We start from the raw sequence: 19,400 nt of genomic DNA, 5'->3' as shown, positions 1-19,400 counted from the left end.
ACCCCAGTGCACATCTGTTGTCCCACTGTAGTCATTCAAGGGTGCTTTTCACTCCCAAGTGTCCCCCAAGGGACAGTAAGTTATATGGTCGCCCTACCTGGAGCCACAATTGCACCCCACCAGAGAAGGGTCTTAGAGTAGCCACACCTAGGGTCAGGGAGCCACCGCACAGCTGTGACAGGCACCTGGGACAGCTACGTAGCAGCCGCTTCTGCTTCGAGCCATCTCTCTTTATGCAGAGCAGAACCAGAATCGCGGTTAAAGGCTCCAGAGGAGGCCACTGCTCACGGGGCCTTGGGGCCCCTTCTTGGAAGACAGCCCTGGCTCCAAGAGGGCAGAGGCAACTGCCCGGGGACGAAGGCCCCTCTGCACTGCACCTGCTCCCGCCATCCACCCCGTGCCCCTGGTTCCGGCAGCCGCAGGGTCATTCCAGACAGACTTTAAAGTCGCACTAAGCTGCTGGACTTCCTTTTCACTTTACTGAATCAGAGTGATGGGAATGTGAGCACATCCGGCACACACAGATGTGATGCACGGGTCCCCGCCCCTCTGCCCCACCCTCCCAACCCCTGGGTTTTAAACCAGCTGTTGGCTGCTCCACTAGGAGCAGACTGTGGGGAAATGGGCTGAAGCCGCAGGGGAAGAGATGTGAGGCAGATAAAGAGGAAGAATTTCCTGGTTGGGTGGTGCTGCCAGGGCGCTGGGTGAGAGGCTGCCCACCCTCCCTCCCTCCCTGGTGAAAGTCTGCAGAAGTGTAAGGAGGGCAGATCTGTGTGGGAGGGTCTAGGGGTGGCCTGCCTGGGGGTAGGAGGGGGATCAGATGACCTTTCAGGTCTCCTGGGGTCAAAGACTCCCTGATAAATGGCAGTCACTAAAGGCAGGAGGGAGGCTCTGGGAGGTGACTGACTTCAAAACACCACAGGCTGCAGCTCTGAGGTCCTCAAACGTTAAGGATGGAGACCTCGAAAAGGAGGCTTTGCTCAGCTTTCATCCACCCACATCCTTTCAGCGGTCCTAGACACCCCGCCGGGACATCTCTCTCACACTCAATTCGGGAGACGGAAACATTAAGCTGGCTCCGGTCTGCTCATCCCACCAAAGGGTCCCCGGCCACCTCCTCAGCCCACCACGTGCCCCTCTCCTTCCCCTCCACTCCCCACCCTCCAGCAACACCAGACACCTCCCCAAACCCTCCTTTCCCAGACCCCAGGCTTCCCGATGCTCTTAGAAAGGCATCCCAGCTCCCTGTGAGGAGGGTGGGGAGTGGAGGGAAGGCTGCCCAGGGCTCCCTTCCCATGGATGGGACGCTCTGCTGGGGACCCGTGCCAGTCCTGGAGACCCTGAGCGGCGTTTCAGTCAGTGTCTGCTCGGCGGCACCGGCCTGGGCTGCCAGGCACAGGTGGTCTCAGTGTGAGGGTCCAGCCTCTGGGCGAGCTTCCCTGTCTGTTCCCAGACCTGTCACTGCACACAAAGGCAGTGGCATTCCTGATCTGCCTGGGCAGAGAAGCCACCCCTCCCTCCTGTCACACTGTCCATTAGGGGTGTTACAAGCACTTAAAAAATGCAAAAAAAAAAAAAAAAAAAGTGTAACACCAGGGGCCAGTGGGCCCAGGTGGAGCCTCCATTAATCACAGGGTCTCTGTGTTGTGGCCCCAGGGCGGGCAGCAGATGGCCTCTGCGGGGCCAATATGAGCTGCAGCCTAATTACAGGGGACAGTGACCCCAGGGAGCAGAGTTCAGGCTCCGGTCATAGCTGCACCCGGAGCCAGCTGCTCCCCGGGCCTGCAGAGCCAGGGGAGAGGTTTGAGGGAACGGCACTCAATGACATGACCCAAAGTGCCCCTAGCTGGGCTGGAAGTGAGGGCAGAGCCACCATGGCCACAGAGCCCCCCAGGAACCTACACGGAGCCACCTGGTTTAGGTTCTGTTGGACCCGAGGGTGAGGGCGACCTGGGCTCCATCCTCAAAGACGCGAAGGGCCTGGCAAAGAAGAGTCACAGATGAGAGGGGGAGATGGGTCTTTTGTGTGGGAGAGACCACAGCTGGATGAAGAAGATTCCAGAAAGGAATTGGAGAGCGGTAGCAGCTCCAGAAGACGGGCTGTCCGGCTGCTCCAAACAGCCCAGGGTGGGACCGAGACGTCTCTCGGACTCGGCCGGGGCCCCTCTTGCTCGGAAACGACACGTTTGGGAAACTCCATGAAGCCCAGCCGGAACTCGAAAAGCTACCTGGAAACCTAGTGGGCAGGACGGGCCCCGGGTGGACCCCTGGTGGACCCCAAGAGCCATACACAGCCAGGGGGCCCCATACTTCAGCCCAGAAGCCTCGTGGGGGGCCGGAGCCCAAGGAGGAGTGGGTGCTGCGACCAGAGGGGCCTACAAGAGAGGGATACGGGGTCGGGGCCGCTGCTGAGAAGTCCAGGGAACACCACCTGCCTTTGGGGAGGTGAAGCTTTGGGAGCGGGGTTGGTGAAGTGAGGGCTGGGTGGGGTGGTTAGGCTGCATCCTGGACCTTCCCCAGCGGTACACGCACGAGCCTCTGGAATCTGTCCACAGACATGACAAGTGTTCCGCTCTCACTCCTGTTCCACACTCGTCCATCAAGAGTGGCAGAGACAGACACCTCTGACCATCCACCTTGGGACCTGGACCCAAGTGGGGGTTTCTAGAGGGCCGCGTCCAGGGGAAAGGGTCTCCCCAGAGGCAGCCGCCATTCAGAGGGCCAGAGATGAGAGCCTCACCATGCTCTCATCAGACAGAGGAGACCCATGGGGCCTCCGAGCCCGGCCTCCTGCTCCCCACCCAGCGCCCCCTCTGCTCACCCCAAGCCTAGAACATTCTGCTCCCCCTAAGGTCAGCTGCTGCAGTGGACTGAAGAGTGACCCCTGTGATTGTGGCCGGGTTGAAACAGGGTCTCTGCAGGTGCAGTTAAGTATCCCAAGACGAGAGCGCCCTGGGTTTAGGGTGGGCTCTCAATGCAATGAAAAGCGGCCTTACAAGACACAGAGACACAGAGCAAAGGCCATGTGAACACGCAGCGGGGAGTGGCGGGACGCATCTGCATGCCCGGGAGTGTCTGGAGCCACAAAAGCTGGGAGAGAGGCCTGGGCCAGAGCCTCCCTCAGAGCCCCCGAAGGATCAACTTGTTCAACACCTTGGTTTTGAACTTCAGGCCACTGGAACCCTTTTAAGCCCCAGCTCGTGGGGCTTTGTTGTGGCAACCCCAGAAAACTGGCACGGGGGCTTCCTCCCCTGCTAAGCCTGGTACCCGAGGCCCCCCAGCCCTCTCTGGCTAACCACACCGACCCCATGACTTTCAGGTGACTTGTGTGTCCCGCTCTTCTGTTTAACTTCCAGTGTCTTTCCAGTCACAGCTTCTAGGCGGTGGGCAATTTATTCTTCTCTCTCGTTACATGAATCCCCTGGGCCTCCGACTCCTCATCTGCCCTTCACTGAAGGCTGAAGCTAAAATCCCAGAGAGAACTGACCCCTCCTGTGGGCAGGGCTGGCACTGTGCCCCCAGCACAGGCAGAGGGTAACGGGCTGAAACACGTCCCTGTAAGGTGTCTTCCTTATGCCCGTACTTTCCAAGTGGGGAAGGCAGAAAGGCGTCCCCACCACTCCCCCACCCCCCGGGGCAGGAAGCCTGTGGTCTCCTGTCCAAAAGGGTCAGGTGGACAGACAACTACCCCTCCCAGGTCACACCTCCCTCAGAGGGCCCCTCAGTTCTGCTGGTGGCCTATGAGAGAAGGAAAAACTGAAAGAGTTGTTTACAGTAAACTCCAAACCCTGGTGCCAGAGAGAGAGGCCCAGGGCTGAGCCAGGTGCCCCCACCCCTACTGCCCCGAGCTGCCAACTCAACCCAGCTCAGCACTGTAACCTCTGACCTGCCTGTGGACCACGGGAGCCAGGCCTGCCAATCAGCACCTCCCGGATTCCCAGTGGCGGAGCGCTTCCCTGCCCTTCCCGGATAGTGTGGGCTGCAGGAGACACTGGGCAGAAAGACAGCCTAGCCTCCACTGCCCAGAAACTGCCCAAGCCCCACTGCAGCAGCAGGGACACCCATCCCCCAGCACGAGACCCCTCTGCAGGAGGTGGGGACAGGAGAGTGTGTGGGGCACAAGGTGCAGGGGGACTCATTCTTCTCTTAATTAAATTGCAGGCTTCAGTCACGTCGTCCCCAGCATGGCTGCTTGCATGGGAAGCCCACAGCTGAGGGGCTGTCTGGGTGTGGCATGCAGGAGTCACAAGCGCCATCTACACCCCACCCCAGGCCAGGCAGATGACCTCTCTGACCTCAGTTTCCTGGTGAGGAACAGGAAGGGCTGGACCGAAAGATCTCTTCCAGCCCGGACACAGAATGACCCCACAAGGGCCATGGTGAGGTCTGTCCCAGCGCCGCACACTAACTCGGGCAGCAATCTCCAAAGGCACAGCCGCAGGGGCCTTGGAGCAGGGACAAGGAGGACCAGCCCGCTTCACCCTCCTGGGCAGAGGTCAAGCACCCGGCCTCTGGCCCACATTCCCTGTGGCCAAAAATGTAGAAGCCAGCAGTGCCGGCAGAGGTGGGGCCCAGCCGCCTGGACCTTTGGGCAAAGCAGAGGCTCCCCTGGTACCTCAGACCTGCAGCACGAGAGCACCAGCCCCAGGCCCTGGTGCCCGCACTGCCAGCGACTAAGGACCAGGGAGTGGGTCGCTTTCCGGCCTCTGCTTCCTTGTCTTTCAAGCTCAGTGGGGAGATTAGGTTGGGTGATGTGTTTTTCTTTTTGACAGTGAACTGTCAATTATTTTTATTTTTATTAAGGTGGGGGGGGGGGTCTCCCTATGTTACCCAGGCTGGTCTCAAACTCCTGGGCTTAAGGATTCCTCCTGCCTCAGCCTCCCAGAGTGCTGGGATTACGGACGTGAGCCACCGTGAACTTTAAAAAACAACATCTATTGCTTTTTTCCTATCAAAGGAATTTAGGCGCAAGGCAGAAAATTTGCAAAATGCAGAAAAACAAAGGGAAAAATCTAGAAATCCACAGCCCAAGTCACCTCCGTCAACATTCTGACAAGTATCTTTCCACTCTTTACTGGGGTGTGTGTCTTTGTGTGTGTATTGTGTGTGTGTGTGTGTGTGTGTGTGTGTGTGTAAAGCAGGTTCATACAGTGACGATGCTGGGTGCTTTTCTCCACATGGTGCTATGTGGCTGAGGTCGTGTGTGTGTGTACGTGTGTCTGTGTGTGTGTGTGTGTGTGTTTGAAACAGGTTCATACACTGACGATCCTGGGTGCTCTTCTCCACGTGGCGCTGTGTGGCTGAGGTTCCTACACATTTTGGGCCCATTCTCTCGTTTCCTCCGCAGTTCTAATGTCCTAATTCCAGATATGTCATGCTCAGCTCTAGCTGTTCAGAAGAATCATGTCTGGATCTTACTAAAAACTGGATTGCTGGTCCCCAGCTCTCAGAGGTTCTGGCTCTGGAGGGCTGGGTGAGCCTGGGCACCGCGGAGTGTTTCTGGGGAGCTGCGGCTGTGGACCTCTGCCTCCGGAAGACTCACAAGCCTCATCACCCCCAACTCCTCATCCCTGCCCTAGAGAATCTTACAGAGGAGAGCCTCCAAGTGGAGGCTGCCGGGGACTTGGAGCTGCCAGCTCACAGCCCCGCCCTGCCCCCACCTTCCCGGGACAAGTTATCCAAGGACAACATCTAGCCTCAGCTGCCAAGCCTCGGCTCCAGGGCCAGTCACACACCAAAGGACATGCAGAAGCCACTGCGTGCCGGGCACCACTGAGGACAAACACCTGAACGACAAGGGGAACATGGTCACAAGGTCCCAAAACCTGTCCAAGGTCCCACAGGCAGGGCCTTGGCAATCCGTGATACAACCCAGTTTAACACCCTGCCCTGGAACACAGGCAGGAGAGGAAGGCAGCCCCCAGCCAGCCTCAAGCCAGCCTCTTCAAGAATCGCCCCGCTCCGGGTCACAGCCGGGGCAGCCGGCGCCTTCCTCCCGGCTGACAGCCCTCGAGGTCAGGAGCCAGCTAGCCCATCATTGTCCCCTTTCCACTAGGGCCTGGCACCCTGCCTGGCATGTAGCAGATGCCTAAGAAGGGTTCACTGTGTTGCTTCTGCAACAGTCAATGTGTATGAGTGCTTACCATACACGAAGACAGTGATTTACTCTTGTCCCCATTCCACAGATGGGAAACTGAGGCACTGAGAGGCTGACTCCCCTACACTGCTGTGTGGACAAGGGTAAGGCCGGACGTGAGCTGGCCTGCTGGGCCATCGCACCCTCTGACTCCACACTCCAGGGCCTGGGAAAGCTTCCCTTGGAGATCCCCACAATGCTGGCACCGCACTCAGCCTCTCCGGGCACCCGCTCCCACGCCTCCCAGCCGCCCTGCCAGGTAGCACTGTTATTCTGGTTTCGCAAACACAGTCACTGAGTGGGGAGCAGCCAGGCTGAACTGGGGCAGAAGGCAGCTCCTGAAGGACCACAGGGCCGGGACCCCCAGCCATCCCCACTCTCCAAGGACTAGTAGACTGAGATTTCCAATACGCTCAGGCAGGGGCCAGGGAACAGGTCTCCGCAGCGGGGAGTGACGGATGGATGCAGGTGTGAGACGGGAAGGACCCAGGCCAGCCTTCCAGTGCTGGAGCCTCAGCAGCCCCATCTACCTTGTTGGGCTCTAGGGGGTGGAATTAAAAGAGGCCTTGTATACAAAGTACCAGTCCGGGGCCTGGCACCGAGGAGGTGCTCAATAAAAGGAAATGGTTATGAAAAATAACAAGGCGAAGCTCGGTCAGAGGAGGTGCCTGTGGGGAATGGGGGAACAGCTGGAAGGGCCTGGACTTGGGTCAGAGACAAAGAATGCAAGAAGGAGGGAGGGGGGAGGGAGGGCGGAGGGAGGGAGGGAGACAGGGAGAGAAGGAGGGCAGGGCCAGGACAGCTGGCTCCAGGGTAGCTGTGTGCAGGAGCCTGCTTCATCATTTAAACATTAGGAGAGGTGTAAATATTTGAGTGAGGTCGTCCCAGCCTGGCCTTGCTATGGCCACAGCCAGGGCTGGAGGAAGAGTTCCTCCCACACCGGGGTCTCCGTTCTGCGCCCCCCACCCCAGCCGTCCCTGGGAGCAGCAACCAGGCAGGGCAGGGGGCTGGGGGGACCTCCCTCTGCACTGCACTGGGCCTGCAAAGGTGCGAATGAAGGCTCTCCTCCCCGCCCCGCCCCCAAGGGGCCCAGGCGGCCAAGGGTTTCTTTTGTAGTTGAGTCCCTCGCAGCCCTCCAGGCCTCCTGGGGAGGCGGACAGATGCAAAGCCTGGATCTCGTGGGCCGCAGGGCCCCCCGCCCGCCCCGATGCTGCGGTGCACCCAGCTTGGATGGGGGAGCCTGTCTCATGCCATGACCTGTGCTTGCACCGAGAGCCCTCTCCCCCACCTCCCACCGCAGCACCGAGGGCAGCTGTGCCAGGCACGAGCATACAGAGTCTTATACACACACTGAGTCTGCAGAAGTGGCAAGAGAAGGCCGAGCGTGGCGGCTCACGCCTGTAATCCCAGCACTTCGGGAGGCCGAGATGGGTGGATCACCTGAGGTCAGGAGTTCGAGACCAGCCTGGCCAATGGGATGAAACCCTGCCTCTACTAAACATTTAAAAAATTAGCTGGACGTGGTGGTGGTCACCTGTAGTCCCAGCTACTCAGGAGGCTGAGGCAGGAGAAGCACTTGAACCCGGGAGACAGAGGTTGCAGTGAGCCAAGGTCGGGCCACTGCACGGCCTGGGCAACAAGAGTGAAACTCTGTCTCAAAAAATAGAAGAAAAGAAAATAAAAGAGGGAGCCGCAGTGGCTCAGGCCAGTTGTCCTGGTGCCTGAGGAGGCGAGGTCAGGCGTTCAAGGCCAGCCTGGGCAACGTTAAAAAACCTCTCATCCATTAAAAAAAAAAAAAAAAAAAAAAAAAAAGAAGAAGAAGAAGAAAAGAAAAGAAAAGCTGGCCGGCATCACCTGCCTGGAAACCTGCCTGGCAAACTCCTACCCGAGTCTCTGGCTAGGAGGCCTTCCTCCAGGAAGTCCTCCTGTTCTGCTCCTTCTCCTGAGTCCATGCCTAGGTCCCCAGTGCCTAGAACAGAGCTGGCCCTTGGGGTACCCATGGACAGCTGTTGGATAAATGGTGCCTCTCCCACTCCCAGCGACGCTCCTGGCCTGGCAGGGCATTCAGCAGTAACGATCCTCATGTGGCTACCAAGGAGCACCCCTCACCGGGCAGTCTGTGCCAGGGATTCCAGGCCTTCATTTTAAACCAAAGGAAAAACCCCAAACCCAGCAAACGTACAGAGCCCTCCATTCCCTGACCTCTAATGAGGGGCAAGAAGCAGAGGACACAGGGGGAGGCCGCCCCTCCACGCCTGGTTTGGAGCCAGAAAGACTTGTGTGCTCTTACTGCAGGTAACATCGGTCTCTAGGGGACACAGGGCAGGTGCCTGCCCTGCCCCTCGAGGGGAAACCGCCCACCCATGTGGAAAGCAGGGCCAAGGGTCCCTGCTTGGAACCAGCTTCCTGTACATGGCGTGGGGATGGGGACAGAAGGAGATCCTGCCGGACCGCATGGAAATCCACCAGCCGCTGGCTGCTGAGCTGGCAGAAGCGGAACCATCTCCATCTTCCAGGCCCCACCTGGGGGTTGAGAGGCTAGGTGGCTCCGTCCAGGCCACACTCCCCACACCTGAGATTGCTCTCTTCCCGCCAAAAAGAAAGATGAGATGGGTCCATCCCGAACCTTGAGGAGACAGGAAGGGGTCTACCTGTGGCCCAGGCGGCTCCCTCCCCGATGCCCAAGGGGGACCCCCAGGCCCTGCCCCAGGGAGCTGCTGTCGCCTGCAAAGTCTGTAGGCGGAGACAGCCAGGAATGCCCTTCATGCCCCTGGCTACAGGTTGGAGGCTGGGAAACCAGGCTCAGAATCAGAAAAGACCCACCTCGGGCTACAGAGGGCTCCTGAGAGCTCCAGCCCTCAGAGGGGCAGCGCTGTCGAAGGAAAGAGACGGAAAAGCCAGCGGCCGAGGCCTGCCTATTCAGACTCTACCTAAGACCCAGGTGGCACGAGACAACCGCCTACTCCCCACCCCAGCCTTCTGCCACTCCCCAAGAGCTGAGCCCCTGAGGGTGCCCTTTGAAGACAAAGGGACGTGTGGTAACTGCCCCCCATCTGTACACCCGGAAGCAACCTGCGTCCAGATGACCCCTCCAAAGGCCAGGAAATTCGATGCCATGTGGGGAGCAGAGCACTGCAACGTGTTTGAGGCCAAGTCCCTTAATTTTTGGACAAATGATGGCTTCCCCAGTTGGCCCAGATGCCAGGGGAGACGGAACCCCAAAGTCTGTAGGGGCAGATTCAGGAATTTCAGGGGAAAAAGGTGGACAAGAAGAAACAAACGAATACAAGAAGTCAAGTAGAGTCTGAGCCCCGATTTCCCCGCCTCCCCCACGGGCCACGGGCAATCCCTGGAGATCTGGTTGCAGGAGCAGCGGGGGCGGGCACAGGGTAAGGAGGTGGGGGTGGGAGGCAGGAGGAGTGCCTCACTGTTTATGCTCCCGGCTGACATCAATGTCATCTTCTTGTCCCTCTGTCTACATTTCTGGGCATTGGCAGGACTTTTAAAGACGACAACAAAACTTGATGTCTCTAGAATGTCTGCCGGAGCAGTCTAAACGGAGCCTCAGGCTGTGTAGACCAAATTAAACAGCCTGAGCTCAGAAATGCCCCCAGGCGCCTGGGGGTGTCTAGGGGCCAAATGGTGGGTCTGTTTGGCTGGACAGATGACAAATCCTCCCACTTCTGTGACTGTGTTCCAGAGACTTCCGGACCCTTTGGTCTCATAAGCAACTCAGAGCCTCCAAATTTGGGAAAAACCAAGAGAGCTTTGGAAAGAAAGCCAGTGTTTGACCATTTTTCCTCAGCGGTTTTGTCGAGGGAGAGAGCACAGGAACTTGGTTTTTGGCTGGGTTTCTGGGATGAATCAAAAAAAAGAGAGGGGTGGGGGTGGCAGAATCGCCTGGAGTTGCAGCCTAGAGGAACAGACCTAGAGCACCATCCCTGACATGGTGAGGGAGGGGCATTTGGCTGGCAGGCAAAGGGAAGAGATGGCAACAGTGACGTCCTGAACCTGGTGGCCAAGACTCATCCTGAGTGTGACCTCCCCTGATGCCTGGGTATGCAAGAAACGGGAGGTAGAAAAAGGAAGAGACCCTGCTGCTCTCCTGGCACCCAGATATCAGGGAACAGCACCTCTCTCCCGACGGGCAGGCAGAGGCCACAAGTCACCAGGCTGGCCCTGGCTCCTACAGGCCAAGTGCACAATCTGCACGTTTGCACCTCTCTGGTGACACCCATCATTGTGGCCAGCACGCACGCTTTCCACCACCAAGACAGCTGACAAGAGCAGGCGGCCACCGTGCTGACTGCGCCTGGCACTGACCCCTGGGGGATCCGGCTCTGGTGGATTTGTTTTTCCAGGCACCCACTACCCGCCCACAACCTGCTGATACCCGAGGCCCAGTGTGGGATGTGGGGATTCTCCGAGGGTGGGTCCGCAGGCTGGGCAAGCAGCACCCAGCTTTGGCACATCAGCCCTGGGTCTCCTCACCGGACAAGATGAGAGTGTTCCAGCTGCCGGCCCAGCTCTGCACCACACTCCACTGGGCCCTCGCAGAGGCCTGCTGGACGAGGATGCTCAGGGCAGTGGGCACCCATCCCTGCCACACACGCCCTGCCACAACCGCTTTTCAGGGCAAGGCTGGCCTGCAGAGCCGAAAGTAGGCTGCCAGCGCCCTCGCTGTCTTCACGGTCCAGTCATCCAGCAAGTGCTCTCGTCACTGTCAGCACTTGGCCCTACAGATGGACTCATGGTCTACCCATCTGTGACAATCCGGTGGAGGTGGCGGTAAAGGGTGGCAGGGAAGTCCAGGACTACCTCCCTGTCTAAGAGGAACCTGAAGCCCACATGACCTACCAGCCTCCAGATAGAGTATCAGCCAGGCAGCCAGGAGAAGGAGGGTCCCACAGGTGCACCGAAAGCCTGGGTATCTGTTGGGCTCAGAGGAGCCCCACGCGGGCCCTATGGCACTGGTGTCTGCCATGCTTTCCATAATTAGCGGTGACCTTGTTGTCTGGCCTCGTTCACATGGTGGCATCAGACAGGCCCTTGCCCGAGACCGCCCATCCCCAGACCTGTATCTTTAAGCATCCAAACCCACCTGTTCTTTGCAAAAGCCCCCTTTCCCCCAACCCAGATGCCACACCAGCTGAGGCACCCACTGCACCCCTAGGAGGCAGGACCAGTGCTTGGTGCCACAGGCTGCATCTCACTGAGTCCCCCGCACCCCTCGAAGAGAGCTGTTTCTAACCCCACTTTACAGGCGGAAAACAGGCAAAGACACTGAAGAAACCTAAGCTGCCTGGCTTTCCAGCAGCAGAGTGAGGCCGGCCTAGGCGTCCCTAAGCTGTCTACCCATCATCATCTAAAGCACTGTCCCTCTGGATGCAAACTCTGTCCACTAGCCCCATTCAAAACCCTCCCGGACAGCCACAGCCCGCAGAAGGCATTTCCAGCCTGCGGTCACCCAGTCACCGCAGGGATGTCCTGGCGTTTACCTCTACCTGCCTCGCCCGGACATCCAGCCCAAGCAGCTCACAGCTCAGCTGCAAGGCTGATCACGGTGCATCTGCCGCCTGGGTGCGGTGCCCGCCCCTCTCTAAATGAACCTGCTTGCAGTCGGGACAGTGGGTCTGTCTGGCCCTGGGCTCTGAACTCAAAGAGCATCGAGTCAGTGCAGCTAGTGGCTGTGGGACCCTTGTGAGAGGCCTGCCCCTCCCCCCACGGCTCCTGCCTCCCACCACAAAGGCTCGAACTACAGGGAAGCAGTATTCACAGGAGGCCTTGAGTCTTAGCTGAAAGGCAGGATTCATCACACAAGAGGCCGACTGGCATTAATTAGGGGCAGGTCTGCACCTATTACCAAGCAACAAGGCCTTTTTCTCTAGAGAGGAAAGAGACACCTGAATCTGGCCAGCGCCAGCACCCAGGTCCTGGAGGTGCTGGGCCTCTCAGACAAGCAGGCACCGTTCACGTGGTCCTCTCCACCCAAGAGCCCCTCCCACGGCCTGCTCCGCCTCCAGGACACAGCTCTGAGGGTCTTCCCTGGGCAACAGTGGGGGCTCGGGAGAAGTTCGGATGCCATACAGCTCTAGGATCTGAGCATGTGGGTCCTGGGCCAGATTGTTTCAACAAATATCAAGGGCTTTTGGATTCCTTCTCGGCATGCAAATCTGGTTACAGCAAACACCGCGGAGCGGAGCAGGCCAACAGCTGGCACTTGGAATGGCTTTTGTTACACAAAGACCCGAGTTGTAATCGTGTTTGCGATAACACATTTGGCCTGAATTCGAGAAAGTACATGCCAGCCCCGTGCCTCCACCAACCAGAAGGGAGACAGGGGAAGGGGTCACCCCTCTTGTCACCCCATTACAGGGCAGTGGCGGGTGCCGCAGCCGCCTGGAGGCCCGTTTGTGCCATGGAAAAGTAGAAAACAAGACTCCAAAAACCTCATTGGCAAAATACAAAACATTCTCCTTGCCCCTACATGGGGGGCCTTCACAGAGCCCTAAAACCCTGAAGCCCCACGACCTGTCCTGGAAGGGGAGCAAAGGCAGGATGCGGGAAGTTTGAGTGTGTGGAAAACACTGATCCGCTCTCCGTTCTGGGAACCCTGAGTCTGAAGGACCCGGCCAGAACAGCCGAAGGACTGAATCCCCGTGCAGCTCACCAACGATGGAGCATAAAGCGACAGCACCCTCCGTCCCCAAGACAGGAGGGATGGGGACGGCCCCGGGCGAAGCAGACAGGCAGGGAAGGGAAAGGAGCTCCCCAGGGAGGGGGTGGATGTGCCCAGGACGTGGAGCACTGGCAGAATTTTAGTTCCGAGTCTGCACACATGCCCACAGACGGCTTCCCGTCTACCTGCTCCTTGCGGGTGTGCTGTGCCGGCCTGGACACCTACCCCCTTCCCCAGGCCCGGTCACTTGCCCTCTGCCCTGCTTACTGCCACTAGTTCTAAACCTCCCAAGACACCCTGATCAGGGCCTGTGGCCTCCATTGCAGGATCCCAGGCCTAGATGTCTGCTCAATTTGAAAACTGCCCCCAGAGATGCCATGGCTCAGAGCTCACCCGGCTCTGGGGGTGGCCCCTGGAGTCTCCGCCCCTCAGCAACCCACATGGTGACAGGCACCCACATCCGCTGGCCTCAGGAACCGTGGGGCCACCATCCCAGCGCTGCAAGGAGCCGGCAGTTTCCTTCCCACTCTTTCAGCCTACCTTGCAGGAGCCGAGACACCAGGTGAGCTGCTCGGGGAAAGAGACCTGTGCTCCCATGGCGCCGCTCCCGAGCCCATGCCCAGCTACTCCAGATGCCTCCTGTGGACCGGCTGCACTCCTGGCGGGCACGCCTGGCCCTCCGCAGCCTGGCCCATCTGATCTTCACAGGCGGGCCCCTTCTTATGCCCCAGCCCTCTCTCCAGCCAGCTCATTCTGGCCTCCCCCACTGCTGCCGGCTGCCGCTGGCCAGAAGGCTCTCCTCCTTCCTCTCGCAATCCAATTCCTACTCTCTCTCAAGGTCCGCCTCCTCCATACTGACTTATCCCCCACTAGCTAGTGCTGACCTTTCTCTACTCTGTTTTGGAAGCTGCCAGTTCGCACCACCCCTGGCTGGGCTGAATGACACTCTCTCCTCCACCTCCTCCAATTACCTACCCCTTCCCCACATCCGTCTGTCCACCCACGGCGGTCCAACTCCCATATACACGCCCACACCCATCAGCTACACTCCAGGTTCCTCGGGCTTCAGGGAGAGTCGCCCTTCCATACTCCAGGTCAGCCCTCATGCACATGCACACTCATGCACACACACACTCTCTCACACACACTCACACATGCACACTCATGCACACACACTCTCTCACACACACTCACACATGCACACTCATGCACACGCACACTCTCTCACACACACTCACACATGCACACTCATGCACACGCACACTCTCTCACACACACTCACACATGCACACTCATGCACACGCACTCTCACACACACTCACACATGCACACTCATGCACACACACACTCTCACACTCACACATGCACACTCATGCACACACACTCTCTCACACACACACATGCACACTCATGCACACACACTCTCTCACACACACTCACACATGCACACTCATGCACACACACTCTCTCACACACACACACACATGCACACTCATGCACACGCACACTCACACACACTCACACATGCACACTCATGCACACACACTCTCTCACACACACTCACACATGCACACTCATGCACACACACACTCTCTCACACTCACACATGCACACTCATGCACACACACTCTCTCACACACACTCACACATGCACACTCATGCACACACACACTCTCTCACACACACTCACACATGCACACTCATGCACACACACACTCTCTCACACACACTCACACATGCACACTCATGCACACACACTCTCTCACACACACTCACACATGCACACTCATGCACACACACACTCTCACACACACTCACACATGCACACTCATGCACACACACACTCTCTCACACACACACATGCACACTCATGCACACACACACTCTCTCACACACACTCACACATGCACACTCATGCACACACACTCTCTCACACACACTCACACATGCACACTCATGCACCCACACACTCATACACATGCACACTCTAATGCACACACACACACACACACACTCGTACACACACAGGAACACTCTCATGCTCACACACAGTCTCACATACACTCTCTTACACACATCCACTCGGGCCACCTATGGCTCTAAGACCAGAATCCCCAGTGAACCATTCAGGGCACACAAGGGAGAGACTGACCCACACAGGGAACCAGCAGATCGAAGCCCCCCCTCCCCAAGACTGAGAAATCTTCCTCCAGAGCCAAAGGATTGCCAACTGTTGAACCAGGATGGTCTCAATGAGCCCATTGTCTTAGACTAAATTACAGGGTCACGAAACCGGCTGGAGAGGCAGCCGCAGAAGCGGCTCCAGATGGAGGCACATGGGGCGAGGGTGGAGTTACACACAGAGACCCAGGACAGGGGCACTAACAACCTTCATTGTGCAAATGGTGACAGCTGTACAACCAACACAGCCCCAAACCCTGGCCTCCCCTCCCCACAACAGGGCTCCCACTGAGACCCGAGAGCTCTTCCCCAGAAATCCCATCAATGACCCAACATTTTCAGTTGGGGACTGAGAGCTGAGCTCGATCCTGCAGGTAGGAGAGGTCCGCAGAGGCAGAACACAGGCTTCTTGCCACAAGCGCTTACAGGAAAGTGGTCAGACCGGCTAAGTGGTGCCACTTGGACACTGGGGACAAGGGAGGCCCCTGGAGGAGCAGTCACAGGGAAGAGTTGCAAAGAGGTAGAGGCAGGGAAGCCATGTCCACTTGGGGCCTGCAGGAGGCTCAATGGAACACAGCCGACCTAGGGAGACCCAGTATGAGCATGTGCCCACGATGTCCAGACGAGGGGCATGGTGGGTGGACGGTGAGCCATCCCAGCTCTGCAGATCCCCACCTCCCCTCCTTCTGGCAGGCATGGATGCAAAGGGCTAGAACCTGAAAAGGTGCTTCCACCACTAAGGTGACAAAGTGCCTATGATGTCTCCAGCTCACACTGCATAGCAAGAGCTGGCCACTGGATCACAACCCCCTCCTGCCTCTTCACCACCCCACACCCTCCGCAGGCCCAGCCCTGAAGCACAGCCACTGGCACTTTGCTTGGCGTCTAGCCAAAGTTCTGGTCCCCCAGGAGGCCCCGCGTCCCCCACCCAGATGGGGCTGACCCTAGGTGGGCCATGTGGGCAGCTGGGCTCAGGACACTACCCAGATGCCAGCCCTGGTTCTGGCCATGGAGGGGGGAGTTCACTTCCCAGCTTGGCCTGACACCTGGACATTTACTCCTTTCAACTCAGCCTTTCCCTCTCCCCGCCCACCGGAGGGCTCTGCCCAAGTCTGCCTGGGAGCCCCTCGGAGGGGGCGGGGGCTCCAGGTCCCGGCAGAAGCAGGCCCGCCCCTCAGAAGCCCTGCCCCAGAGCGCTGGAGACCATTGTGTGAGCTTCCCCTCCGCCGGGCCGGCCGTATTTACTCCCGCGGACGCAGGATGCAGAGCCCAGCACCGGCAGTCACGAGGACGCAGGAAAGCGCACGCACTCACAGGCTCAGGGACGCGGACGCCAGACCCAGGCTCAGAGGGAGCAGCCCCGCAAGTCCCAACACACTTTGTAAACCCCGAAGGCAGGAGAGGGCCACAATGCTCTCCGTGCCCGCACGCAGGCCCTTCTGCCCCCCACAGCCCGATTCTGGGAGGCGGATGAGGATGTCCCAGGCCTGGATGGGGCTATGGGACGTCCCACTCTAGATCCTGCCACATAGCCTGGACTGTGTCCGTTCTGTGCTAGCGGCCCGCGGGCTGTACAACTTGGCGGCCCCGAAACTGGCGTGGGGGAGGGGAGGGCGGTCCACCCGAGCAGGACGGCTGTCCACTCGGTCGGAAGTGAGGAATGATCTCCCTGTCCCGATGCCGGGTCCAAGGGGTCCCGAGAGCCGCTGGGAAGAGCCAAAGGGAGGGGACCCATGGATTTCCCGGAGTGAAACTGCGCGCCCTGGAGAGTTCGGAGGCAGCCCTGCGAGCCCTCGAAGCGGTCACTGTCGCTCGGCAAACACAAACAACAATAAAAGGAAGGAAACCCAGGCGGCAGTGCGCAGGGCGAGCGCAGGGTCCTGTGAGGGCGCGTGGGGTCCCCGCAGGTCCCCCAAACAGGGTCCCCCACGTAGGCGACGCGGGCGCGGGGCTGGGGGCGCTCTTGGCGGGAGGGCGCCTGGATTGGGGGTCCCGCCTCCCTTCAGCGCACCCCGGTCCCACTCCAGGCCCACCCGCGGGGTCCTCTCCAGCACGCCCTCGGCAGCCAGCCCAGCACCCACCTTCGAAGTCCGAAATGATCCCGTCCAGCTGCGCGTTGACCGCAGGGTCCGACATGGTGGCTAGTGGGCAGTGGGTCGCGAGGAGGGCGGCGGCGAGGAAGCGCCCCCGGCGGGGCCCGGGCCCTGCGCGCTGGCTGGGGCGCCGCGCCCGCGCTCCTGCAGTACAGAGCTCGCTGCCGGAGGAGCCCCTCGGCCCCCAGGCTCAGCTGAATGAATGGGGGAGGAAGGCGGGCGCCGGCCCCTCCCCGCGCGCTGCGCCCCCGCCCCGCCTCCGCCTCCCGGGCGGATCAGGTTCCTGCACCGGCGCGGGCCTTCCCGGTCTAGCACTGGCTGCTTGGGCCGCCTGTCAAGGCCGGGCCTGGGGGGCTGGGGCCCGAGCGGCCGCTGGGGAACAGTCCTGGGCACAAGACCGGAGGACCCCCCCTTCTCCCCGCCTGGCCCGCGCCCAGGGGACGGTGAGGGATGAGGCCTCAGCCCCTCCCCCCTGGGCTCCCCGCTGCGGCCAGATGTGGGCGGATGCGGAGGCCGGGCTGTAGCGAGGGGGGCGGGCGCCCAGAGGGGAAGAGATTCCTCCCCTTCCCCGAGCGCAGGGTCCTTCTGCGGGAGGCTGTATTTGGGCAGCCAAACAAAGTTCCCTGTCAACGCCGCTGCGCGCTCTGCACTTGCAAGGGTTAAGTAGAGGCGCACTCGGCGGGCGGGCGGGATCCCAGCCTGTGGGCTCAAGACCGAGGGGCGAGAGGCGAACACGCGAGTCCCATGGCACCAGCCAGAGGCCACCAACTCCCACCCACCAAAGGCACGCCTGCAGCTAACACCCCCACTACGGCCCCCACCCCGGAAGCCACTGCTGCACCCTTGGGTGGGCCCTGGAGAAGGCACTGGCCTGGAGAGGGGGCGCAGGGCGGGGATGGAACACGGCTGTCAGAGAAGCCACGGACAGGCGCCGCCTCCCTCCCTCCCCAATCAGGGCCTCCTGAGAGCAGGAAGTAGAAGTAGTCAGGGGGAGAAGTTTCCCAAGGTGTGAAGGAAGGAGCTAGGCAGCGAGTGGGCAGAAGGGGAATGGCCCAGGGGCTTCTCCCTCCCGCCTGGCCCCTAACCTGGGGCGCGGCCTTCCCGTCCAGGCCCGCGATCTCTCGCTACCCTTAAACTCTATTATCCACAAGGCAGGCAGGGCCAAAGGGCTGGGGTAGACCTGGGGACCTGGGTTAGACACAGAACTTGAGAAGCAACAGGCTCTCATCCCCAAGAAGCGCCCTCCAGGTCTGGCACCTACACAGAGACAGGTGCTTCTTCCACTCACCCTGGGGAGCCAGAAACCCACTCCTGCGTGCCCTCCCGGCCACCCGAGTCAGGGGCCATGTGAGAATTCACAGCACGGAATAACACCCCCACCCGCGCAGCACAGGCTGCAACTCTGCAACTGCACTCCGGTCCCTTAGGTGTGTGGCCCGGGAGTGCCTGAGAGCTCATCCTGGGTCTGGGGTCGCTGGCTGCCCGCCTGTCCCTCTCCCGCTCTGAAATATCCCAAATGTGCAGGAGTACTGAGACTCCACAGCCCTCCTGGAGAGTTGCCGGGCAGGAGGTGCTGCTTGCTGAGTTATACCCAGTTCTCTTTTGGAAAACGCTCTGGGTTTGGTTGGCTTTTTAAGTAGATGAAATCAAGTCCTTCCTTTTTAAGAAAAGCAGTCACTCCCTCCCTCATGCTTTGGATATTTTGAACTATTTTCAACCAAGTGAGTTTGTGGACATGGGAACTGCAAAACCACAGACATTTCAGATGCGTGCACACCCTCGTCTGCTTGGGATCCCCGGTTTCAGAAATGGAGCCACTGCTGCCATTAATAGCCAGCCCCCCCCACCCATTTTCCACACCAGGCCAGGATATTTCTTGTCTGAACTCCAGCACCTGGGCCTATTGGACAGTCCAGGCCCTACTGGGCCATCTGTCCACACCACATTTGGGAAATTGGGGGTCCAGTCCCTAAGAAACTCAGCCCACCAACGCAGCCCCCTGGGAAGATGCCAGGTCCAGCACAACATCCATCCTGAGCCAGAGCATTCTTCTGTAGTGTTTTTATAAAAAGCACCTGGTGAGTGTGGACACACCCATGCAATTGTTCTCTCCCAGGGCTGGCATGGACTTCCACCAGATTAGCACAGGGTCAGCTGATCATGCACTCTCTGTCTCCACGCACAGGGCAGCAAACATTTAGCTCCCTGGGGAGACCCACCAGGGTGCACGCCTCACTAAAATGGGAACCCAAGGGACAATGGCAGGAGAGAGGCCAGTGCCTGTGCCTGCGTGACTGTGCTCAGAGCCCAC

General features: G+C 59.4%; 1 protein-coding gene across 4 annotated transcripts in view; it reads right to left on the bottom strand.

Moving 5' to 3' along the window:
- Positions 1–19,400, bottom strand: part of SEPTIN9 (septin 9) — a 208,997-nt gene that overhangs the window by 108,743 nt on the left and 80,854 nt on the right. The window contains exon 1 of one of the 4 annotated variants that reach the window (XM_039476876.2): positions 17,078–17,486. The exons of the other annotated variants lie outside the window; for them this stretch is intronic. Within the exon in view, the coding sequence (XP_039332810.1) occupies positions 17,078–17,132 (55 nt within the window). The 5' untranslated portion in view covers positions 17,133–17,486. Of the gene's footprint in view, positions 1–17,077; positions 17,487–19,400 lie in introns of those variants that run through there. 4 annotated transcript variants of the gene reach the window in all.

This window comes from Saimiri boliviensis, chromosome 17, assembly GCF_048565385.1.
Source record: "Saimiri boliviensis isolate mSaiBol1 chromosome 17, mSaiBol1.pri, whole genome shotgun sequence".
Lineage (NCBI taxonomy): Eukaryota > Metazoa > Chordata > Mammalia > Primates > Cebidae > Saimiri > Saimiri boliviensis.
The sequence above is the reverse complement of the archived record's forward strand: the minus strand, read 5'-3'. Positions and strand labels throughout refer to the sequence as shown.